Source organism: Atractosteus spatula, chromosome 8 (genome assembly GCF_055471065.1).
Source record: "Atractosteus spatula isolate fAtrSpa1 chromosome 8, fAtrSpa1.hap1, whole genome shotgun sequence".
NCBI lineage: Eukaryota > Metazoa > Chordata > Actinopteri > Semionotiformes > Lepisosteidae > Atractosteus > Atractosteus spatula.
In genome coordinates this window covers 52,973,351-52,999,374 of record NC_142713.1, presented here as the reverse complement: position 1 = coordinate 52,999,374, position 26,024 = coordinate 52,973,351, and the positions used below count along the sequence as shown (strand labels likewise).

The 26,024-nt window shown below is 35.9% G+C and overlaps 1 protein-coding gene across 7 annotated transcripts in view; it reads left to right on the top strand.

Annotated features, from left to right (window-relative positions):
- Positions 1-26,024, top strand: part of cacna2d1 (calcium voltage-gated channel auxiliary subunit alpha2delta 1) — a 244,803-nt gene that overhangs the window by 85,127 nt on the left and 133,652 nt on the right. For 5 of the 7 annotated variants that reach the window (XM_088923201.1, XM_088923200.1, XM_088923199.1 and 2 more), the window contains exon 4: positions 19,969-20,028. In XM_088923201.1, coding sequence (XP_088779327.1) covers positions 19,969-20,028 — 60 coding nt within the window. Of the gene's footprint in view, positions 1-13,132; positions 13,207-16,366; positions 16,444-19,968; positions 20,029-26,024 lie in introns of those variants that run through there. The other 2 variants (XM_088923204.1, XM_088923203.1) reach the window with 2 other exon arrangements.

The following is a 26,024-nucleotide window of genomic DNA, read 5'->3' as shown; positions in this document are numbered from 1 at the left end:
CTAATGTTAAGGGTTGAATGGATAAGTCCAAAATCATCAGGCCTACCTCTCAGTGCATTTTTACTTACTCGTCTGCATATTTTAAAGCATTAATTAATATAACCCTGGAGACAGATTGTACTGAGATTGATTTGCCATTGATGCAGGCAGCCTGTTCTCCCCCAGTCCCGGGGGGACCCGTGCAGCAGCTTAAATTGTCAATATATGGTAGCTGTACCCAGTAGCAACACAGGTAAGCAGACGGTGATAAATAATCTTGACTGAGGACGAAGATTTTCACACCAGCGATACTATCGTTTTTACATTTACCAGTATCTCTGCAGCTTTACACAAAACATTGATTTTTTTCTTCCTGTTAAAAAGATGCACATTACAGTCCATGACATGAAAGTTAAAAAAAGCAAAAGTGCACATTGAAGTAATAAACTTGTCTTTCCCTTTCCTGTAACAGCTTTATCCTTAGAGTGTTGCAGTAAGCGAGATCCCAACCCAGTTGGCACAGTCCATCACAGGGCACACAGATGGGACAGGGGCTTAGAGGTGCCGGTTAATCTGAACAGTATAGCTGCAGACTTCAGGAAGAAATTGGAGTACCCTTGGAAGCCTTTTTTCTAGCAACATGCAAACTCCACACAGTCAGATTTGAACCCAAGCCCCATATTGTTAATGACTTCTGTTTGAAATTAATGGAGCAAGTAATAAGAACATAGCTGAAGATGAGACATCATTTGAAACGACAAGGTTTTTCATGCTAGGCCGAAACCTTTACGTATGACGTTGCAGTAAACCACTAATGTTGTGTACTATCTATACTGTATATACAATGACTCATTTTAAATATTTTGTTAAGGCATAAGTACTTTAAAAGAAGTTATTAATGGGTTACGAAGTTCGTAATATAACTAATTTTAAGATCAGAAAAGACATAACGGTATTTATTTGGCAACTGACAATACAGTGCAATGCAGTGCATTTCAATGCAAACTGTTACTATTTCGAAAAAAAAACAAAGGAGACACAATTAAAATGCTTGTAAGAATGTTTTGCTTCTACCAAGGACTTTTGCTGGCATTGAATCTACTGTATAGTTCTGGTATCAAGTATCAAGTAGACGACTAAGGTAAAAAAATTCAACAATGGACAAAAATGTCATAAATTCTGCCCTGACTTAATGTGCTTTTGCCAGCAGGAACAAATACATCTCTGCAAATTGCAGTTCTAGACAGCTATTTTTCATATATGGAGGATATCATTAAATTTTCATTAGTTACCTTTTCACAATGGGTTCTACAAATACAGTTTATAAAGTTTAATTATAAAGAACAGCCTTCAGCAGAAGCCTTCTGTAAAATTAAATGTAAATGTGACCCATATGTTCATTTTAATTTACATTTAAAGTGCATAGGATTCCTTGAGTTTTTGGCATCAAACTTTTCATACAAAGCAGCAAAACTAGGGAATACCATGCGACTGTTTATCATGATGAAACACCTGGCGACAAGAGTAAGATTATTAGGGACTGGAATGGAATATGCAATTTGATATTGTTATTACTAGGTCTGGTAACAAGTGCAGATCTGCCGTCAATGTGATGTGATTGTAGCCTCTCAGGGGGCACCTACTGCTGCAGAGCCATATAGCATCACAGGCCAGCAGTGAATTCTACTAATTCAGGAGGCTGGGAGAATTCAACACTAGCCAGGTTCCAAGGAAGGAACCTACAGTCATTTTCTGTAACAGGCTAAGTACTGAATAAACCACTTTACACAACAAACTTTCTGTGGATTTCACTTGATCTGATTAAACTGTGCTGTACAGTAGTTCTGGAGGTTGATGTTGTTAGTACAATAATAATAATAATAATAATAAGAGCAGTATAACAAACCCATGTTGTGAACTGGAAGCCCAGTTTTTTACAGATTATTTTATTTAGTTTTATTTTAGTGCATTGTAAAGCAAATGCAACACTTAACCACTTCATTCAGTGCAGGGTCACTGGGTCACAGGGTCACAGGGTTACCTTGTGCTTCCGGGCAAGCACAAGGTGGAATACACCCTAGACAGGACACCAGTCCATTGCAGAGCACACTCACTGGTACAGACACACTCACACCCATGCCAATTTTCACAGAAGCCTATTAAGCTACCAGTATGTCTTAGGACTGCGGGTAAAAACCGGAACATCTGGTGAACCTGGGGAAAACATAAAAACTCCATGCAGATAGCAGCCCAGGAAATGAACCCAAGGCCCCAGAGCTGCCGAGACAGCAATGCAAACCACTGCGGCACTCTGCCGCCCTCATGCTTAATGCCATTAGTGGAAAATGAGGCATTAGACACTCAGGACAGCACACACAAATCTCCATTTCTTATTTCTCTTAATCTTGTTAAGAAAATAAAGAAGGAAACACGATTGGCAGCATAAGGAATGCTTCCCAAGAAGCTTATGTTAACTGATTTACCTGGACAAAAAATAAAAATGGACAAATCCAGCTCAGAGTAGTCTAACAGGGATTTCATGCAAGAAACTGTGCAAGCATAATGCTTACTGTTTGTGCTATCCCTGACTTTGGGATATGCGTGGCTTGGGTTCTGGGAGGTGACTAATTTGAGCGGTACTAGGAACCTACAGTATAAGGTCAGAGCAAATGCTCACCTTAAGAATCGCTTTTATGTAACTTTTTAGATAACTAGGTTGCAAGTTTCCTTTTTAAAACCTAAATCTGTTTTCAGCCGAAAGAACCATAGTAATTTTTCTGAGCAAGGTTTAGTTTTCCAAAATAAAAAAAAAACTGACGCAAAAGATGGCCTTCAGTGGCATGATTGCTGTGATTTGTGACCTTTTGCCATTTAAGGGGTAATACATACAGAACACATACTAGTTCAGGTGGGTAGCTGCGTCAGCACCTCACACCTGAAGAAGGCTCCACGTCCGAAACGTTGTGTTTTCTTTCTTCTTTTTTTCAGCATGGAATAAACCTATTACTTGTTCCAGAACACATGCTGTATAAGAAGAGCGAGCTTTAAGATAAGAAAAGACACCTGACCATAATTCATGGCAAGAGATGGCAACCTAGTGCCATTTAAGGGCGTCTGAGTCTCCCTGCAGTTAGACCAATCAACAGCAGTTCATAATTTCTCCAAGACTGATAGTAATTAGGAAATTGTCATTGGTAAGGAGATCAGTGTTGCCAACAACCAGTCACAACTGAGAACACATTAATGCCACATGAACACAAAAAAGTATGTACATAAATATAACACGCTGAATACACCTAGATCTTAACAATTACTCTACTTTATTCTTGCATTTTTCCCTCCAAGGTATTGTCTTTCCACATATGATTAAAAATGCAAATTATTTATTATTATACTTTCAGCTTTCTAGACAAGCTCTATGAATTGCTATTCAACTGTTTATGCCATTGGTCAGACATACTGTATGTAACCTGATCTTTGATAAGACATACTATTAGGATATATACAGTACATGAATATTTTCTGCTTCGTCAAATTATAGATATACTGTAGATATAGTTAGTTGTGCTGCTAACAGTAAAGTAAAATTAACATTTTCCGTTGGAAAAAGATGGAAGCATTACACACTCAACACACAATCTCAGCATTTCATCTCCGGCATTTGAATTAGGATATTAACCCTCATCTTAGAGAAACAGAAAGAGAAAAATAGAGAAAAGTTAGGAGTGAATTTCTGTGATGTGGGTTTTGACTCAACAGAGATGTTGAGTCTAATGTGGGCTTTTGTTTGTTCTGTATGTTACTGTGGTTGTGCGAGTTCCTAACAACTTATGCCTGATTAAAATATACAGTACATGTGGTACATGCACCTGTATTTATAATAATTCGAAATATGAGCTGAAAAAAACATTTTAATGTTAATAAAATATTTGAGCCACACATTGCACATCATGCTCAGGCTCTAAATAACCAATGACTGAGGTATTTGATTGCAACTGAAAATGCAAATGATTATTATCTTGAACAGTACAGGTTTACGTTTATAAATAATGGGTTTATGCTTCAGTTGTTTTATTGTTTGTTATTATCTTCATAATCTTTAGTGAGGCACATGGTTGTTGTAACAGTTCAAGATGGTTAATCATAAGGTTTGTCATCAATGAAAATAATATGTAATTGCTTTCATTTATTTCAGTTTCATTTCAGAGGATTTTGTACTGTAGCAGAACCTGTTAGCCACAAGGGTATGGTTACCTACAGTACATATAAATATTGTTCATTTGTTTTATGTTAACATTGCATAGACAAATGAATATCCTTGTCTATTAGAAGATATGTTTACTTGACTGAAATATTGTAACGTTGTATTTGATAGACATCTCTAGATCATGATTACCTGCCAAATATATTAAACAAGAATTTACTTGTTAAGTAAAGTTCAAGTAAGTATAAAGTTCAAGTAAGGAGCTGTGTCAGCATTTGAGTTGCAAATGGGCAAATAGAAGTTAATTGCACACTGAAAAACAGGGAGAAAAAGCCTCCTTGCTGTCCAGTATAGAGTACAGAGCTTCTAGTTTAAGAATTTCTGTATAACATTCTGACTTGATGAAGTCCAGTGATCTACAAAATGACGTGATCCATTATTCCCATCCCATATAAAATATAGGTTGCCATCTTTTAACTTTCCAAAGTTGAGGAAAAAAATTACTTTGCTTCTTAAGTGTATAGGGCTGGTTTTAAATGTACAGTATTTGTTCCAAACACATTTATTTTGCTCCCTTATTAAGGTAAATGAAACAACGCAGGCGGAGGTGAAAGAAAGTTAGAAAGAAAGAAGAAAAGTACAATGTTTCGGTCGTTCTTCTTTGGGCTTCACTCCTTTCTACAGTACTTCATCTTTCACCATGATTACCTTCTGCTTCTTCCATGCTAGCATGCGAACATGGTTCCCCACCTGAACCGAAACAAAAGACCTGCACATGAGTCTTAAGAGGCACGTTAAACCAATGAAATTGTATGTGCGTGCAGGAAAGAGGAACGGGGAAAAAATAAGCAATGATCTGGGACGAATCGAAAGGAAAGGTTACAAATGAGAGGGAACCATTCACCCTACCTAGGAACATACTGTAAACAAGGAAAAGTGCACTTCAAATGCAATCAAGATGAGTGAAAGACCTACAGTGTTTGATACTTTCCTTTAATCTTATGTGGATTGTCTCTACATTGTTAGTTTCAGTTGTGCTGTCTAGGGTTTAGTCACCCACCCCCTTACATCCTATGCTCTGGTTTGCATCAACCTTTACCAGGAATAAGCAGCTTTCTGATAAAGGATGGATGGATTATCTCGAGTTTGCCGTGCTTTTACAGCAACTAATATGAAGGCCTGCTTTGACCCAGGAGATGTTGAGATGTGATTGAAAGCTGGTGAACAGAGAACTCTTCCACTCCTGTCAGACCACTGATTAGACTACAAGAGCTAAAGCTGACCCTCTGACTTTCCCATTTCAAATGATATTGCTGCCTGCTCCCAGGAGAGAAACATTTAATGAATGCACAGTAGCACACCAAGAGTGCTGGACTACCAGGTCAGTGTGAAATAGTTGACACCATACAGGCAGCTGTATTGGGGAAAATTCTAAACTAGGATATAAATGCAGCAGCAGGTTGCTATTAAATCTATGGAGACACTGCTACACACCCAATTTACACTTTGAAATATATCTAAAAAATGTGTGTTATTATTGGTAATTTAGCTGTTAGTGTACAAGCACATTAATCTTGATCTTTTACTAATGTGCAAGAAAGAAAATAACAGGTTGTATTTAATTGTATATTATACAAAAATATAAGTAGATAATGTATAGTGCAGTTAATTAGCTTAGTATTTAAGTGGTCCTTTTGTTAGCAATACTTGGTGTACATAGCTTAACTAGTATTCAGAGGCAATTAAAAGTACATATATTAATAGCATGTTTGTCCTCAACATAATATACTACAGTATTTCACAGTTGTTTTACACGGCATTTCAACAATATTCTGGAGATCTCTTTACAGTTCAGTGTCTGTTTGCTTTCAGTAAAGTGGGGATCTGGGTTATATTTACAGTAAGTATGTTTTTTTTCCAAAACAGAGTATGTGACGTCTGATTTTGTGCTATTTTTGTTAAAGTATGAATAAGAGTTCTAGCTTTAGAAGGCGGTTCTCTTGGGGCTGGTTAATGACAGACTGAAGCAGTGCTTTATTCAATCCATATTGGTAGTATTATATTGTGTAATTTAGACTAGTTTAGCTTCATAATGCTTAAACATGAAGTGGTTTAACACAAGTGCTTTACTTTTGGATAATACTACACTGATTTTATAAAAGCAGCAAGCTAATGGGAAAAGGATTATTATGTTAAGTGTAAGCAGATTTGAATGATATAGAATATGATTATTTAACTTATTCCAATTTAGTTTGCCAGTGTGGTTTAACCCAGAGGTATGTTGGTTGGTAGAACTGCCCCTTCCCTGCTGTTCACTCACGAACTGCTGTGACGACTACATATTCTCGCCCTTGTTCACAAGGGGCTTTTTCCAAGTGCTTTGGTATCTCCCACCTTAATTGGTTCCACAAAATATTGCCTGTGTGTGTGTGTATGTGCACTGTGGGTGAACCATCCAGTTCTGCACACTGTGCTTCCAGGATAGACTTCCAGATAACAGAGGGGTAGTTTGTGTGCTATTGGTTGTCCTGTTCTGCCTTACTGATAATAATGCACGGAAACACAGACACACCTGTCAAAAAATTAATGCATTTACAAAGAAAACGCAAAAGCCCTCAGAAGAGGGCTTGATTTTTTTCATCCATAAATCTATCTTTAAAACTGTTTTTTTTTTAATGTTAATCCTATGTACCATAGCTGTAACAAATCTGCTAATAAATTTTCATTGTAGATGCTGGTTTTACGGTAATGCAGTTGCTGATTCTTCCAAGATGTTTTATGCGGTGAACAGATTCATGTACCAGAACGTATTTAATCTTCTTCTTGGGTCCCTGCCAAAAGCAGTGATTTAATCCCACCTCACAGCCCCTCGTCTTTCCAGACAAAGGACGGTGATGTAATGAGTGAAGAGTAATTGGATTGCTTCTCCATTACTTGGAATATTCTAGTGAAAAACCTGCTTCTTGAAATTCAGTGATGGGTTTACTCTTTCTGCCGATCTCAAACCCCCTGGGATATGAAAGCATAATAGATAACCAGCCAGTATCGAGACAGCAAAAAAACATTTTCATTTTAGCATTTTGTTTTAATAAATGTTTTAATGACTGTACAAATTAATGAATCTCACAATTTTTGAAGCATGGTGATACTGTAGGTAATATGAAGAAGGATTATTTTAGTCATTTTGAAACTCATGATGAAAAACAAAATGTAGTATATAATTGGTAATGGTAACAATGCAGCTCTTATTGTTTTAGTTCTGTCATTGATAAGATAAGCAGTCTGGAAAAAGAATGTCATATTCAGTAGAAACACAGAAATGGTAGCCTTTACTGCCCTTAGTTCTAAGGGAATTCAGAAGACCTTCTGCAGCAGGTGTTTAAGACAGTGATGACTCAATTATAGTCTTTCCTCGGTGTCATCCTTTGAGGTTTCTTGTTTGGTTGGTCCTTCACCTTGCAGGAGAATCAAACAGCTTTTCAGCATCTCTCGAGAATGGGCTTCTTGCTGTCAAAACTGCTAATTCAAAGGAAAAATTTAAGATCTGTTTCGGTAAGAAAAAATGTCACCCTCCGGATAGATAAGATGGTCAGTAATATGATTCTTTTAAGTATAAACTGTAGTGATTAGGCTACCTGCAATGCTTACTGTACTGAACTTTCACAGCCACAAGAAAACATATTTTAATACCTTTGTTATAAGGAGGTATTACACAAAACTAAAGTGAAAGCTACTACCTCTGTAACAAACTGTAAATGGTGAAATGCTTTTACTACAGGAAACTTCTTAAAGTAGTGTAAACTATTTTACCTTCTTGTAGCATGAACCTCATAAGTAAACTAATAAATCTGTGCATAGAATTGAAGCACATCATTTGTTATGTAAATATGATTTTTTACATATTTTTTTTATACATCGTGCTTAAAAGTACCGCAATCTTCCATAATGGAAATAACTTATCAGCACTATTGTGCAAGTCTTAAATATTGTATTGTGATTGCACTTTATTTACTCAATATTTTCCTTCTTTATGCAGAAGCACATTTTTCTATGGCAATTTTAATTTGAAATTGTAGACCTTTTGATTATTAGCTAATAGTGATTCCTCATAGATTCATATTTTGTATCACAAAGAGTCTGTTAGCTTTGCAGATGTCTAGATGTATAAATATTCTTAATGATGAGGAACTACTAACTATGGACCAGATAGATTTTATGGGTAAATGTGATGGTTTAGCTACAGCAATACACCATATTGGCTGGTCTTGTATAAGTTATTGTGATCAAGGTTTTTTAGGATTCTGAGGAATTTGAATAAAAAATCGCATGTTTCATTAATAACCAAATATGTTATACTGTAATACTATGAATCACTATTGTAGCTTTGAATGTTGATGCTCATAACACACATTGTACAGTTGATTGTATCTAAGATGCCTATAACTTTTACACACAGTAATGCATGTTTAACACGAATGTTTTAGTATCGTCAAATACTGCCTTTATGGCTTGTGAATTGAAATCAGATTTTTTGACAGTTGATGGAGAAACATTATTGTGATTACTCTGACATATATTAAAATATAGAAAATATGCCTAAAAGTGTATATACGGTATATATACTGTGTTTAAATACATTGCAAAACTATTATATTTTTTTATCCTTTACATAATATGGAAATAAGACTTGTTGTGTTATGAACCAGAGAAAAATTTGAATAGAATGAAAGCCAACTTTCATACTATTTCTGCATTTCCATTTTAACATGCTGCACTGTCAGATGAAGTAGTCTCAAAATACAAAGAATGCATGTGCATATATATACCTTTCCCTTTTTCCATTTTTTTAATTTGCATGGAATATTATGATGAATTGGCCTCACGCAAGGTTGAAAACATCTTAATCACTGCCTCGACATTTGTGTTTGATAAATAATGTATGAGGTGCTGGACTAAGTAGAAGAGGATCAGTAAACTGAATTTATGACAGCTTTAATTCAATGAACAGGGTAGGATGACAGTTTTTCCATTTGCAAAATATCTCCTTCAATATTTTTAATTTACACCTGTTCGTTTTGCATAGACCTGGGGTGATAGGGGAATTAATTACAGTTCTGAATCTAATCTATTTTCTAGTGTTTCGTTGAAGTAAGAAGCCTAAATGTTGTCAATTGGCTCTTTTTTCATTTTTTTTAATTTTCAGATCCATAAAATTCTTTGATCTTCTTCAATACATTTAAGTTTTAATAAAGGAACATTTACATTTGTCTGTACTAGAATATTTTTTATCTTACCTCTGAGCATATTCCATCCGTAAAACCTAAGGACAAAAATAGCTTGTTGAGAATGCTCCTTCAGTATGAAACAGTACATTAAGACCAAGATAAGATTAATGTCTCAATATGTATTTTCTCAGAAAAACACATTTGTTAAGTTGTCATGTATGGTAATTGCTGAAATAATTAAGAAACAGTGTGTATAATTTTTGATTTGTGGATGATGAATAATTCCTGTACAGCTTCCTGATACATCTTCATCTAGTACTGAAGGTCTACATAATTATGAGCTTTTGTGTTTTTGCTGAAATAATAAAATTGACCGGAAAACATATGCATTTGGCAGAAATTCATGTCAAAGATGGTTTAATAAAGTAGCTTAGAAAGAATGTGCAAAGCCGTACCCAAATGATTTTCCCTATTAATTTATGCTTCCACTGGCCCCTCCACAGGTGTAAGTATAATTAGGAATCATTGTTTTCCATGACAGTTCATTTTTTAAGTGTCCTGTAAATCTCTGTTTGTTCACCTTTAATTTTGTGATCCAGTGATTCAGTGAGCTTGCCCTTGCTTTCAACAATTCTCACTCCTCACAATTCTTCATTTCCCACTGAAGTAATCGAGCTACTCTACATATTATCATATTAACAATTGGGATAACGAATATCAGTGCATTTAAAAAAAAACTAGAAGAAAATAAAAACATTGCTAACGTGGGAGACACAAAAAACTTCTGTTTTCAAATGTTGGTAAATTACATGCAGCATTTGAAGAATCTGGAGGTCGATCTGAAGGTACAGTAACTCAGTTTAAACAGATGTTAGGGGATTAAGGTGTGTCTGCCCCAGAAAGCACCCCTGCTTGCAGTTTTGTTTATATAGATAGATGAGACTTTGTTGATCCTGAAGGGAAATTGAGGTGTTACAGCAGCCCAGCCCAAGACAAGCAAAAACAGACATCAGAATAGACTAAAAATTAAATTAAGTACAGTAATACAAAATAAAATTGAGTTAGGTGTGTGCAAAATATGCTAATAGGCACTGTAAAACAATAAAATATGTGCAAAATGCGCATAGGTATATACAGATTGAAAATACAACAGTATAAACAGTATATTAATGCAGTGTCCAAAAAGTACATTAGTGCAACATGCTGTCAATGAATGAGCAGATGAAGTTCCATAGCCTGGACACAATACAGGTTATGACATTAGCCAGTCGCGACAGCAGTCTTTCCTGTGTGTGGCCAGACTCCTGCGCAGCTGGGCTCTATCTGTGTGCCTCCCAAGACTGGCACAGGAGCCCCGTTGTTTCCATCCCACGATTCATTTTAGGATGACGAGTGGCAGTGGACTCGTCTCAGATTACATTTGTGTTGCCATCATCCATCCCAGGCCGTAGCTGGGTTGGAGCAGTTATCAGTTTGGAGTGACAGCTGGCTGTTCCACACGGGGTGGCACAACTAGGAAAAGTAATTGGAGACTGTATAAGCAGCTCAATGTTAGTGCAGTCATGCATATCTTTTAAAAATAGTTTTGCCTACAAAAGAATTTTGTATAAGGTATGCATACTGTAGAGTGAAATTTAATAAAACAAAGTGAAACTGTGCACGATAAACCCTATTAGATGTAATTTTAATTTGATTTTGTTTTTATCTGATGTGATATCTCTATATGTTGCACTAACTTAGCATTTTTCAGCTGTTGGCAATGGTTATATAATATTTTCTTCTTATTAATAATACATAATTAGGCTGAATTTAAAGAATGAAATCAGCACATCCTGGTAAGACCTAATTTGCACTGAAAACATACCTATCTTTTGCCTTGTGACAGTGCACCTTAATTAGCTTTTTAAAAGCATGTCTGGCCTTTTTTTTAAAAAAAAGAAGTAAGTGTCTTCCTTTATGCTATCAGAGCTGACAGGGAAAGTGAGAAAGTCACATAGCTCTGCTTGTTCTTCCATTGTATAATAGAGGATCCTATCTCTTTGACAGAAAGAGGAAGGGTTTTTAATAACTACCTACTTTTAATGAGGCAAAACACGAGAGGTTGTTATGGCAACACAGAATATTCCTTTAACACATATTAAGCAGACTTTGTTTCTGGGCATAAATTATATTGGACAGTCAAATATAATGATATACCATAGGAGATTAAATATGAATTGTCTTAAGAAATGTATTTTAAATAGTCAAATTGCAACCTGTGGCAATACAAATGGCTGAATCTCTAAAAGAATTGCTGTAATTATAGATTATGTTTACTCAAATAAACGTGTCTACTGTATGTCATTTTATTGATAATTATCTGATACAGCATACAAGGAAGAAAGAAAAATTGAAAAAAAGAAAGGTTCAAACCCTAAACCAGATTTTTTTGTCTCTATTCATGCAGAAAATGGAGTTTGATAAATAGCATATTTAGGCGTGATACATCATTTAGACTTGTTCTTAAGCTCCACTCTGGCCTTCTACCAAGTGACAAGCCCTTTGAGATACCTGGACTCAAAGAAAACAGATTTTGTTTCTTTACATGATCAAATAAATGTATGGTATCCCTGGTCCTTGGGGAGTTGCACTTTTTATACTGGTGATTGCTGTTTCTATCACAGTGATATTGCAGTCACTTTGTTTGCTCCTATGGTGTAGATTACAGATCAAAGACTGTGCTTGCATTTTTAGGTCTCTCTTACTGTATGTTTCAGTGATTTTGCAAATGGGAGATTAGTTCAGTCAGTCAGCTTCTAAGTCATTAACTAAGTCCTTTAGGGCATGTACTGTATGTTAAGACCACGGAATCAATAATTACATTGTAATATCACAGAGCTTTATTGTAAGAAGGTTGAATCTTTTTTGGCTCCTGAAATCCAACAACTACAATGCAACTAATTTAGTTAGCTTTTACCAGCTTTGTAAGGCTACATTGCATGGACATGTGGTGTCAAAATTACTTGGAATTCCTGAGTTATCAGTTGTTTCCCCTTACACTGCTGTACTCCTGATAACCGTGTAACTTTAGTGCTGGAAATTGTAATTAGAGCTTGTGATTACTCTAAATTAAATTACCATTAAATTGCAGAAATCTCTGAATATGTAAACTCATTGGGATGGTCAGCAGAGCCTACTAAAAGTTGTACCTCCAATACAGAAATTTAAATTTATTGCCAGAGTTTTATGTATCTAAAATTGTCCATTTCTGACTCTTGAAACCTGTAATAAGATTATATGCACTTTGTCACACAGTCCCAAAGGGATCATTAAACTTACTCCAAGTCTTCTACCATGACTGTAGAAAATGCAGAGTAAGTGCTTTGTGAACACTACATCAATTAGGTCTAATCAGTTAATTGAAAATCATTAAGCAACATTCCTGTGCCTTTCCAGTAACAAAATGATTGATTCTCCATATTAAGTGTTTTTCACTATTTGAACTGTGTTGTAAAACTTACACTTAATATTGTGGTCTGCTGTAACAGCTATCATGTTAGTCTTCAACTTTTTCTTCTTTAGTTCCTCTGAAATTGTTGAAATCCTTACTATTACAAAATCATGTTTGTTTGTACAGGTCAAAGGAAGCACTTCTGCTGTTGTTTTGTAGAAAAGGATAGGCCTGTTTGTTCTGCTGTAGGCTTGGATCTTTTGGAAGGCTGGAGTTTTCGTGGAAAAGCAATGTTTTGCCTAGAGAATTACATTGAGATTTTAAAGATTATAATACACCTTTGGGCTATGGAAGGACCAACTGGAATGGTAAGTGAAATAAGTTACCATGAAATAACTTACAAGAAAAACATACACAGATATGTTTAAATACATTTCAGGACTATCAGGCAAACCCCGTATTAAATTAATGCTTTTTTGAATATCTTTTGCATCAACCCAGTTGGTCAAAGGTGACACTTGGTTATCCAAGCAAGATGTTTACGCAATCTCCCCAGCCCTAAGTAAGGTGAACCCAGAGACTACAGCACAGGGGGTTTAGTGGGGATGCGGGAAACTTGCTGAGAAGTGATCAGAGGGAAAAAGGCCTGACGTACACAGTATTTATAGCAATGTAGAAAGACATGATTAGTGGAGAATGGGGGCTTGCCTTCCTCCCTTTGTAAGCTCCAAACAAATTACATATTCGCCTGAATTTCTGACGAGTTGAATTCAGGCTTCTTTTTGCAGCCTTAAAATGCCTGGCCAGAGGTGTCTTCATCCACTTCTGGTTAACAAATAATCCAAGACATCTGATGTAACATTCAATCAGCTGGTTTAAGAACAAGGGAAATTCAAGTCTTCATTGACAAATGATACGCTTTCACGATAGGAATCTTTTTGCTAAGATAGTCTGAGCAGCTGGAAGCTTTCTTATTTTTAGCGTCTCACAGCGAAGGCAGAAGAGGCACCGCAGACCTGGGGGCATAGGCTGGGAATTGCCTAGAATGGTGTGATGAGACCTTGGAGACCCGAGACCCCAGGTGCAACTCTCAGCAGTCTGCTGTCACCAGCAGCTGCTGTGGGGTCATTCGACTCTCACGTCAACGTCTAAAAATACAGCTGGACCCTGATCATTCACACCACGTCTAGCTGCTGATGAGACAGAACAGGCAGCAGGCAGACACGCACTGTAATGTTTCACTGAGATGATCAGCCCAGAGAGTCTTTCTTTGAGCTGCATCAGTGGCCTAATCAAGCCAGGCTTTCACCCATGCATTTTGTTAAACACTTAATTTGTTTTTTTTTGGTCAGGTTATGTCAATCCGTACCTGGCTAGCTGTCAGCTGTATGCTCTGTTTTCTGCCCGGAAGGCAGCACAATCCTGCTCCATTCTGCTTCAGTTTAAGTCAAAGGTTTTGTTTGCTTCTCATTTCCAATCAATAAAGCATTAAGGTGTAAAATGTTATGCTGTCTTTCAAATAGTACACTTCCCTTTGAAGTAATATTCTCTTTGAATAATCCTTAGATTTATGCGGTTAATATTTCCTAATATTTAGTGTGTGTATTTCAAGTACATACTGCATACTGTACTTCTGTTTAGCCTATTTTCTGTTTTGCACCTCCAATGTCATGCTTCAGGTAATTATAATAAGGGTAACTTTATAACATTTGTGTATAGTATGTATAATTCCTTTATTTTTTCAGATTCAAGAACACTTAAATATATACAAATTCACTTTATTTAGGTTCACAGCTTACTTAGCATTTTTTGTAGAATAGGGATTGGTACAGTGCCCTCAAACAGTATTGGGACAGTGAAGGCTAAATTGCAATCTTCATTATGAAACCCAATAAGCATTTTACTTTCAAAAATGTGACTCATACAGTAAGTTCTCTTCCAAGTTTATTTTAATAGCAAATTCAGTTCTATCCTTCTGGGTCAAATAAAGATAGTAATAGAGCTGAGCCTCATTATTTTGAAGAAGCAAACATTTTGGCACAAGTGGCTGACAGGTGTCCCTTGTTATTACAGTAGGTGTTTGTTGTTAGGTAATTAAGCACTTGTAAAAGAGCTATGAACATTCTAACAAGGGTCTGCTTGTCTTGCTTTGACTTTAGTTTTTTAGTCCTTCGTGAAAAGTCAAAATGAAAACCAATGAACTTTCTTTTAAAGAACAACAGGCTATTTTGAAGCTGAAACTTTGAAAGCTTTGTATTCTCCAAAGAACACATCCTCATCTGTGAAGCATGGTGGAGGTATTATTATGGTTTGGGCATGCATGGTCACATCTGTTACTGGCTCACACATTTATATTGATGATGCAACTAATGATAGCAGTAGAATGAATTCTGAAATATACTGTACAGGAACATGCTTATGGATATTTGCTTAAGAACTTTGCTGAGGAAAATAAAATGCTTGCATAAGTTTTGGGTAGAGCCTTATCATACAGCATTGCCATAGCCAACAACAATCATCAGGAGAAAAAAAATGGAAAAGATGAGGCTGGCCAAGTCCATCTCCAGATTTAAATCCAATTGAGCATGTGTTTTGCATTCTGAAAAACACTGAAGTCAGGACTCCCCAAGAAAAGGGAAGAACTCAAAATGATTAAGTCCACCTCAAATTGTGATGAGCTTGGTGGATCGCGGACTTCATGTAGTTATCGCCTCATGGGAATATGATACCAAATTCTGACTTTTACATTCTGAAATTTACTTAAAGTGAAAGTGTCCCCTCCCACCACCGTGTGTTGAATCAAGTGGTTAGAAAATGGATGGGTGGTTGGACTGGTGGAAAATGTTCCATTACTTTTGGTCAATTGAAATCAGTGTGTAGAACACAAAATATGTTTTTGTTCCAATATGATCAAATCTGTAGTGGAATTACTCCCAAAGCAGAAAGTACATTTGTATTGTACTTCATTCATGGTACTGCTTTGATGACACATACAAATTGCTTGACCGTAAAGCAGAAATAATTTTTGACTTTGTTGTCCAAATACGTTTGTAGGGCACTGTCCATGCAATCAAAAACAATGTTTCTTTTGACTTCTTTTTTCGAACCGTGACCAATGCTACATTTTTATTTAACTCCTGGTGTAGATATGGTATGTTGATTTCTGTCTGAGTGGTCTAATGGGTTGTTGGTTTACCACTGTTGTTTTGGCTCTGTAGACAAAGCTCTGCGACCATCACCTTTTTGCTTTTGAAAGTAATAAATAAGAAAACAAATCGAGCCTCCTCTTAGGGATCTGTTTTGTTTGTAAATTGTAAGAAATGTATAAAAAAAATAACTGCAAATGGAGTTTGTATGAAGGTTGTGAGAGGAACGAGGCAACCAAATTCCCCTTCATCTTTGCTGCTCTTACTTGTCATCCTCTGTAACATCACTTCCAAAAACGCTATAAAAACCACCATAATCCTCTCTCCTCCTCACATTCATTTTCCTTTGCATCTCTCCTCCATCTCTTCTCCACCTCTGCAGCTGCTGCTTGGTTAATTATACTCTGCGGGGGGTCCCAGCCTCCTTGCTCTACTGCCGGGGGGCTTGCCCTCAGCCAAGTAGGTTAAGCCAAATCTCTTTCTGCCTAACCTTTTAAATAAACATAATATAATTCATTGTCTGTTTTGCTATCATTATTCCTCGTGAAATAGCAAAATAGTCAAATAAACAATTAATGCACATTAAATGATTACATTTTAGAAACAAAAACATTTTAGTTGTGTATTATTGTTATTGCTCATTAAACTAAGCTCATAATGGCTTTAGATGTTTTAGTGATATCATAACTTAAATATATTCATTATTTTTGACTAAAAATAACCCTCTTCTGCTGTTGTACTTTCATTCAGTTTTCATTTTTCCATTTTGGCAAGTACAGCGTCAGCCTTGTGTTCTTTTAAGCCAAAAATACATATAGTTTAGTTTACACCAAAATATAATTTTCAAATACTGCTCCCACCATCAAAAGATTTGAAGTACACTGAGGAAGCAAGTGAATTCAATTGATTGTATTAACTGACTGACAGCAATGGTAGTGAAGTCTGTAACACACAATGCTTTTGTTACACCATAGATTTTCAGTCATCTTTTCTGCTATTTTACTGATGTTTTCATCCAAGGGAATTTATGGTATAATCAAAGCATCCGATGAACTGTAAAATAAACTGTTTTTACTAACAAGCATGTTTTATTTTAAATTTGGCCTATTTTCATGACTTTCCTTTTTTTAAAACACATTTAAACCACATGACCTTAGAGTATCGACAAAGCAGCACAGCTATGATCTTATCTGGTATACAAGTGAAAAATATTATATATAGTAGCTGCCTTACAGATTTCAACATGAACAGTACAAGCAACAGTACCAGCAAGAGCTGGAAGAAGCTGCTACATTGGCCCAGTTAAACAAAACTGAGGTGGAATGAAAACCTGTAGACTCACACAAGACCTCCAGGACCAGAATTGTCCTCCCCTGGTTTAAAACTAAACACGACTCTTTGAATCTAGGGCATTGGCAATATCGAGGGTCATTGTGAATGTTTGATTATTAAGTACTGTATGTTTATTTCGTTTCACTCCCCATAAAAAAACACATACAGTATACACAGACTGCTGTTATTGCTCATCTCGCTTGAATACCTTCAGGGGTGCGAGTCTAATAGGGATATATACAGTGATGTCTAGAAATATGCGAATATTGGATAACAGATCACTGACATATAACATTGAACCTGCCACTCCAAGCTGAAGAATAGTTGACAGAAATAAGAGGAGTCTGTACTATAAAACAGGTATGACAATCAGGGAGGTGATCTTTTCACTATCAGATCAACCTTTCTCTACTGGCTTTCAAGCTGTCCTTTCCAAAAGAATAACAGTGAATGTTGTCTTATCATTTACATTTGAATAGAAGGTGAATCCATGGGTCCACTGACACCCACTTTTTCTTAACAAAAGAATAAAACTCACTTACTGTACATGTATGCAAAAAATGATTAAGCAAATTGCAAGAAATTGGAATGGAATGGTGATGTACAGTACATTAAGAACACAAAATTAAATTATTGCAAAACATGTTAGATAGTATGGCATAGACAGGCTATGGTTTAGTAAAAAACTCTGTTCAAATAAATGAATAAATGATTTATGAAAGGGTGGCACAGTGGAGCAGGGGTTAACGTTGCTGTCTCACAGCGCTTTGGCCCTGGGTTCAGTTCTTGGAATTCTAAGGGGGTGGAGCGGTGGCCCTGTGGCTAAGGATCTGCACCTGTGGCTGGAAGGTTGCCGGTTCGTATCCCTCCAGCTCCCATCCCCCATAACAAAAAGAGCAAGAATAAAAAATTAGAACATCATAAAACTCCTCACTCACGTTCTCAACCCCAGAACAACAAAAGAAGGGGAAAAAAACCAATGTGCTTGACCTTAGGGGGCGGAGCGGTGGCTCTGTGGCTAAGGATCTGCGCCTTTGGCTGGAAGGTTGCCGGTTCGAATCTCAGTGGCCGGCAGAGGAAGGCCCTTAACCCCAGCTGCTCCAAGGGCTCCATATAAATGGCAGACCCTGCGCTCTGACCCCAAGCTTCTCTCTCCCTGTCTGTGTGCCTGTGTGTCACATGGAGAGCAAGCTGGGGTACGTGAAAAGACAAATTCCTAATGCAAGAAATTGTATATGGCTAATAGTGATCTTATCTTATGTTGTCTGCGTGGAGTCTGTATGTACTCCCAGTTTTGACATGGGTTTCCTCCAGGTGCTCTGATTTCCTGCCACAGTCCAAAGACATACTGGGGGATTGATTTGCTTCTAGGAAAATTGCCCCTGGTGTGAGAGTGTGTATGTTCGTGTCAGCGTGAACCTTGTGATGGACTGACGTCCTGTCGAGGTTATACCTTGCTTGTGCGTATTGCTTGCTGGGATAGGTTCTGGCTCCAAAGACCCTGTATTGCAGAAGGTGGTTAGAAATTGGATGGGTGTTTTCTGAAGTTTTTAACCAATACATTCTCAGCATTTCTATTATTTGAGCCTTTGAAATAATTATTTCAGAAGTGTCTTGCTGAGTGCTTCAGATCAACAGACGGTTTTATTTTGCTCATGTGTTGTAGTAGCTCATTTCCAGGGAGGACTTGAAAAATCAGACCTTGTATTTCCTAAGGGAAATTTATATAATAGACATTTTCTTAATCAGGAGAGATTAAAAGAAAGATATTTTCGATTACATGCCTATTATCAAAGTCATTTATGCAAATCTTTTGGGAAACCTACAAAAATTAATATCTGAGTTGAATACATTTTCAATGCCACATCGCACTGCTCTGCCCTAATTTTACTCTCAGTAGGATTAGTTTTAGATGACACATTCTAAAAGCGTAGTACCTCTTACATAGCCATATTGCAAATTAAGGACAAATAGATCTACTTAGTCAAGGTCATAAGATGTACAGTAGACTTCATTTACACAACCACAGCTTATAGTTTTTATGTTAGAAAGAATGTTTTTTTTTCTTGTTCTGTTAAAACAGAAATTAATTTTAACAGTGGATGGGTTTGGGTTCTGGATTGTAATTCAGTTTATATCCCAAATCACAATGCACAACATTTGGGGATCCAGAAGGAATATAAAGCAAAACGTAACTTATTTTGCTGAAGGCAATATAGTGATAGATATACTGTATTGGTAGATGAAACAGATTTTAATTTTCTATAATTGTTACTATAAAGATTAGGGGTATTGTTGGCAAATAAATTCTGGTGATTCACCTGATTCCAGTCAACACTAAGTTTTCTTAAAAAATAATATGAACAGATTGATTTATTTTACACGTAATTGATGATTTGTCTTTACTGCATTGACAGTATCTGTAATAGGTGTGTGCAGCAGAGTATTTTTATTTAGAGAAGCTAGATTTTTTGAGCTGTGCTGTGATTTTTCCTTCTGTATTGTTAGATAGTATTGTTATCCTCAACTTGAAAGTACAGAATTTTAATTATCTGAGGCACTGGCCAAATATTTTCTTGAGTTTAAAGGCTGACATCTAAACTCTGATTATAAAATACAAAATAATTGGTACAATATATTTTTCTTTTTCAGACCCTAGCAACATCAGCAGAAAATTTCCAAATGGAACATGGGTGGAAACATGAGTTTGCGGTAAGTGATGTAAATTATTGAAGTCTTCTGTGTATAAATCTGTGTATAAATCTATTTCTAGCTTTCGAAAAAGACTTAGTATCAGGCGCTCCTGTTGTCACTTTGACAAATGGATTTAATTGGTAATTGTTTGTAATTACACAGCTTAAGCAATATACTAAAGAAAATTACCAATAGAAGAAATGTTTTGGTGAATGTATATGAGTACCACATTACTTTATGTTGGTGGTCAGCATTTCAGTGTTATGCTGTTGTTATGAAAGAGGTCACCTAATGTCTTTAGATATATACTAGAATGGCCAAATATGTCTTGGGATACTTTATTTTGTCATTCATCAAATTTAATCTCTTAAACTGCAGTAATACATTGAACACAGCAATGAAAGTGCATGCATTAGTCATTCGGTGTTAGTCATTAGAGTTGCTATAAGCAAGGAGGATGATCTGTACATCGCCTATGTCCTCCAGGGTGGTTAATATATTTTTTTAATTAATTTTGCTGTAATGGCTTTCCGAATGTTTGCATCCTATATCATTTTCTGAGGCAGATTTGATTATTCATAAAGGAAAGAATTGGGTTAACATCTTTCAAACTGCAGAATAAGAGCTGATTTATTTTCATGGACTGGCTTTCAAAATTATGGCTACACAAATAAATTTGATTGAAATCCTGCTAATTTAGATGAATTGAACATAAATTTACTTATGTAAAAGCTTATTGTGCCATGTCACTATTATGTTTTATATCTCTACTGGCTCAAATAGAAGGCTATAAGTACCTACCAGGGCTGAGACAGGAGATTCATGTCTATCTGCCCTGACAATCCGGCAAGGCCAGCAGCTGAAAGCTCAGTAATCAGCTTTTGGTTCTTATAAAGGGAGAGACTGAAAGACATTAGAGACAAACTGTTTGGTAAATGAGTTACCCATGGCTGGAAAGAATGCAATAAAATATGATAATCAGATCCATAATTGACTTTCATAAGGCAAAGCCTCCTTGGAGGAAAACGTTAAGTAAATTAATGTTTTTCAACATAAAGTGAAAACTACAAGCAACTGATACAGAACAATATCAATACAAATGAAAATATGGGAGACCTTTTCCAAGACAGAAAGAGGAAAACAACTAAAACAAAACAAAAAGGTTATACAGTATGCAGTACAGCAATTATGTCTTAACATTTTAATGTGTATGTGCTGGAACTGTATGTTACAGTTAAAAAACGTTGCTTAAATTAGTACATTGCCAAAGATACTAGGTCATTAAATCATAAAGAATGGAGATGACATTATTTGAACTCCTGAGTTCCCAGATAAAGCAGTTCAGAAGGCATGGGAGCAGAAAAGCAGATGATTGTAATAATGTTGCGAGATGCCTACAGCAAAACAAGGAAGTTTTCAGTTTGGGGATTTTTTTTTTACAGTGCACAAACAGGACATATGACAAAACATATGATGATTCAGTGCATATGGAATAATGTCATTCTGTTCTTCAACGACTTGCAATATCATTGAGAAAGCCGCTCATCTGTGAAGAGTTTGTTTTTCAACACGGTATTGATCCCAAATACAGTCTAACACTTTTGAACATTTTAAAATGTATGTGCAGATCTGAACCACGTTGAAATTAGATGGTAAAGGAGTACAAGTTTGCTTTGATAGATGATAAGGACCGACTGACCAAAATTTAGACAATACACTTGTAAAAGTACAGTATCAGACATACTGGAATTTTTGGATGAGGAGTTCACACAGTTTTGAAATCAGACAGAAGTTTCAAACTGTAAGAAATGGTACTCTGTACTAGCATATAACCACAGAGTGCAATGTAATAAGAAATGCAGTTAGATCAATGTAGGACTATTGTAAAGATATTCTGTTTGAATACTGTAAAAAAGGCAAAGCAAACACTGCAGTGCCCATTGTAAAAATCCAAAAGAACACAAAAATCTAGGTCCAGTAAACTAAAAAGGGTCAAACTGGAAAACTGACACACTTTAATTCTAGTCAGGTCATTTGGTATTGTAACATAACATAACAGAAAGTTATCTAGCACTGGATAGCAATATTTATTTGGCCATTTGTACTACGTCATGTCTGCTTGTCCTATAAATCAAACAGGAGATAAATGAAGAAAATGTAATTTAATCTCAAGGTATTGTGGGATGATCCCTCAAAAAGGGGCTTTAACTTTAGTAGAATTTGCTTTAGAAGTTTAAACCATATACAAATGTACAGTTTAAAAATGTAAACATGAAATGGAGTCTGACTTCACCAAAGGCGGTAGAGGAATTGTGCTGTCTACTGAAATCCAAATTACATCTTTTTATATAAAATGATATATGCATCAACGAATAGCTGAAAAGAAAAATATAACTCTGACAGGTTTATAGCTATACATACTCATCACATTGATTATACTGTTTAATGTGAATTTGCTTCAGACCTCTGATAATCTGGTTTTAAATTTCAGTAAACCATAACCAATTTTAGAGACCTATTATAGAAACCAATTATAACAGTGTTAATGTAACAAATTGTAGGTGCTGCTTTTCACTCGTTACTTGTAAAATATGTATTTAAAAACAAGGATTGGATTGCATTGCATTCGCAAGTAAAGTCTCATATCCCAGGAGCATACAAACATATTGATATATATTTATTTTAAATGTAATGTTTATTCATACTGTTTGTAGGTTTTTCTGTGTGTAAACATAGATGCTTGGATGCAAAACACATTCCTGAGAAATTAGAGAATAAAGTACGATTGTATTGTATTGGATAATGGCAAACATGTCATCACAGCTGAGATGACAGCTCACTCTCAGCTGGCAACAACCAGCAAACTGAGCAACTCAGACTACCCACCCCCAAACAAAATAACCATGAAAATAGCGCATGTGTAATTTAATCCCTTTAAAAGAAATGAGAGATCTCAACAAAAATGATAGAATTGAGCAACAAGCTGAATATCCACTCTGACTCGTGTCCTCATTCGCAGTCAACAAATGCGCGCACACTAAAACGAAAACAATCTTAAAATGTAAATTAAAGGTGAAAAGGCAGTGAAGTGAAAGAGGAATCTGTGAATTATGGGAAGGGTCCCACTCTTGTTGTCGGCTGCAAAAAGACAGGGCCCAACCCATAGTCTGAAGTGCTTCGCTGTGATATTGTGCCTGCATATTTAGATCACGCCGGTTGTAATGTCTCTTCAGTGTCTGAAGTACCTTGTTACACCTCTGATATTTGAAAATATCAGTGGCATTCACAAGTGTCCTTTATGTGGCTGGTGGAAGACACTCAGAATTATGAATATTGACTATTCTGACAAAAAATGGTGAGACATTAGTGACTATGCAATCCTAATGGGTGACTGTTCCTTTTCCTCCATAGGAGTATTTGAAGATGTTAAAAATACAGAACTGCTTTAAATGATCTAACCTCCATGTTCAGAACCTCAATTAAATTAAGCGTAAATGTAATTGGATTCCTATAATTTAATTTGGTCTCTCTTCCTCTGTCTTGTTCTTGTTATGGAAAATGGCTTTCTGAAATTAGTTTTACCCTCTGATCTTTAATAAACCAGTTTTATATTGAGTGGCTTGTCACTGTAATGGATTCTTAAAATCCGAGAATAAAAGACTTAGCTGAAGTTTTTTGAGCTCAGAGGAAAGACAACACTTTCAGACCTTGATTGTGATTTTTCACTTCTAATAGTGGAGTAAATCATTCTGTGAATAAGTTTAGATTTATTTATCTAAACTTTCTGTTTTACCTTTAGCTGTAAGTGCTTGATAAGACGAAGAATGATTATATTTACAGAGAACAGTCACATGCTCTGAACTTATTAGGGGCTAACTGCACATAGTACTGAATGTCTGACTAAATGATTAATTGTAATTTTTAAATCCTTTAAGCCTTCAATACCAGCCAATTCCAGAATCCACTTTGAGGTTATATAGCTGTTGTGCCTTAATATAATAAAGATATGCCCTAATTAAAATACACTAGAGTCATAATACATCTCCTTCATTAACACTTCCCTTTTTCCCTGGACCTGCAGCCCTGTATTGGACAAGACACTTATTAAAAATGGATTAATAATACCAGGTCTTGGAAGTTATTTGTTCAAAAAATTGTATGGAAAGATCAAATAGGGGAAATACAGAGGTAACCAGTCCAGGATAGACCACCATGCGGAACGAATTCAGCAACACATCGGGCTGTGTATTGATGTAACCGGGAACACAGCTGCATGTCTCTTCAGTATAAAGAGATTGCATCAGACTATCTAATTGTAAATGACTTTATATTCCCTGTAGTGAATGTCAGATAAATCTTCTGTGCTGCACATTATATCTACCCACATTAAAATCACTGCTTGTGCTAAGGAGATTCTTTGCATTTGTATTTACTTTTTGCTCCTATACTGTATGTGTTTGATATACTGTATGCTGTATGATATACTTTTTTTTTTTGGAAACTTACCCAGTGGCTTTCAGATAATTGCCCTCTTTTCTTGCACTAACTTCAAATATAAAATAATAAGAAAATACATGCTGTTCAGTTCAGGTTTTAATGAGTTTTCTACTTTAAATGTCTTAATTTATGCAGCGTCACATAATTTATGATTGGTGTCCAGGGCCTGAAATAAAACTGCGAGAGAAAAATGAGTAGTGTGTGGAAAATTAATTTGTCCAGTTTATCAGGCATATTACTTACCATTTAATTTGATGTGGCTTGATTGCATTGTGACGGTTGGTTAGTTAAGGTAATTTTGTTTCTAGCTGGGTCACTAATATTAATGTTTTTTACTTGTGCAGTGACATAAACACATATTGTTGGTATTCGCTTAAAGCAATTAAGCCAGGAAAAATAATAAATTTGACATTTAGAGCCTGTGTTTCGGAACCTTTTCTGCTACTTTACCCTTAATTGTCAAGTGAAGGAAGATTGTATATGTTATCTCAAATGTAATTAAGTTCACTGGTTTTCCAACATTAATCAAACCAGTAAACTAGTTATTTGGACTTAAGCAGAAAAAGCTTTGCTGTATCCTGTGCAAATTGCCTCTTAGGTAAAAACAAAACTGATAAGGATTGGTTTTCTTCCTGTGTTAGTGATAAAATTGCATTGCCTCTGTTTACACTGAGTCACATCATATTTGTGTACTGTATGTTCTTGCTTCAGCAAGAGTGCAGCTAGTTAAAACAGAGATTAGTTATTGTCTTAAAATTGTCTTTGGAAAACACCCCAAAGTCCATTGGGATGGCTTTTTCAATGCCTTTGAGGTTTTTCAATACTTGAATTAGGTCATACACATCCCTTTTAACATCCCTTGATTAAAATAGCACTTTAAACTAAACATTGTAACATTATGTTAGTGTTTTTAATTGGTAACATCTTCAAAATCAACATTTTCGATTTTTTATAGTATGTAAATTATAGCTTTTGCTTGTAATAAAGCACTTTTCATTTTCCCACATTAAATGTCTCATCAACTGATTTATTAAAAATGTAACACTGCTTTTTAGACTTGTTTACTTTATCTTGGCATAAATCTGTTCTGTCCTTCAACCAGAATATCTTTTATCTCTTCTGTGTGCATTATCTATTGATTCCTTTTCCATCCCATTCTACTTCTCTTATGCCCTGTCTCATTCTTTCATCAATTCTCTTTTCTAACCCACCTTTCTGAAATTGTACGCCATTGATTTACATTCTATCTGAACAATTTCAAGATCTGCTTCAGAGCATACCATATCACAATTTTAATGAGTCTTTTACCTCTGTTTTCCTCGTTTCATTACTCATTGATTTTTTTAAAGCTCTCAAACAGGCTCCTTAGAAGTACTCTGATGATTGACTGAATAAAGAAGTGGCTATTAGCTGTGAGTTCCGCTGCTGACATTGCTATTGGTTATTCTCAATCTGTGGGAGGAAAGTTGAAGTCTCCCATGACAATTTATTCTTTTACACATTTCATTATACATTGT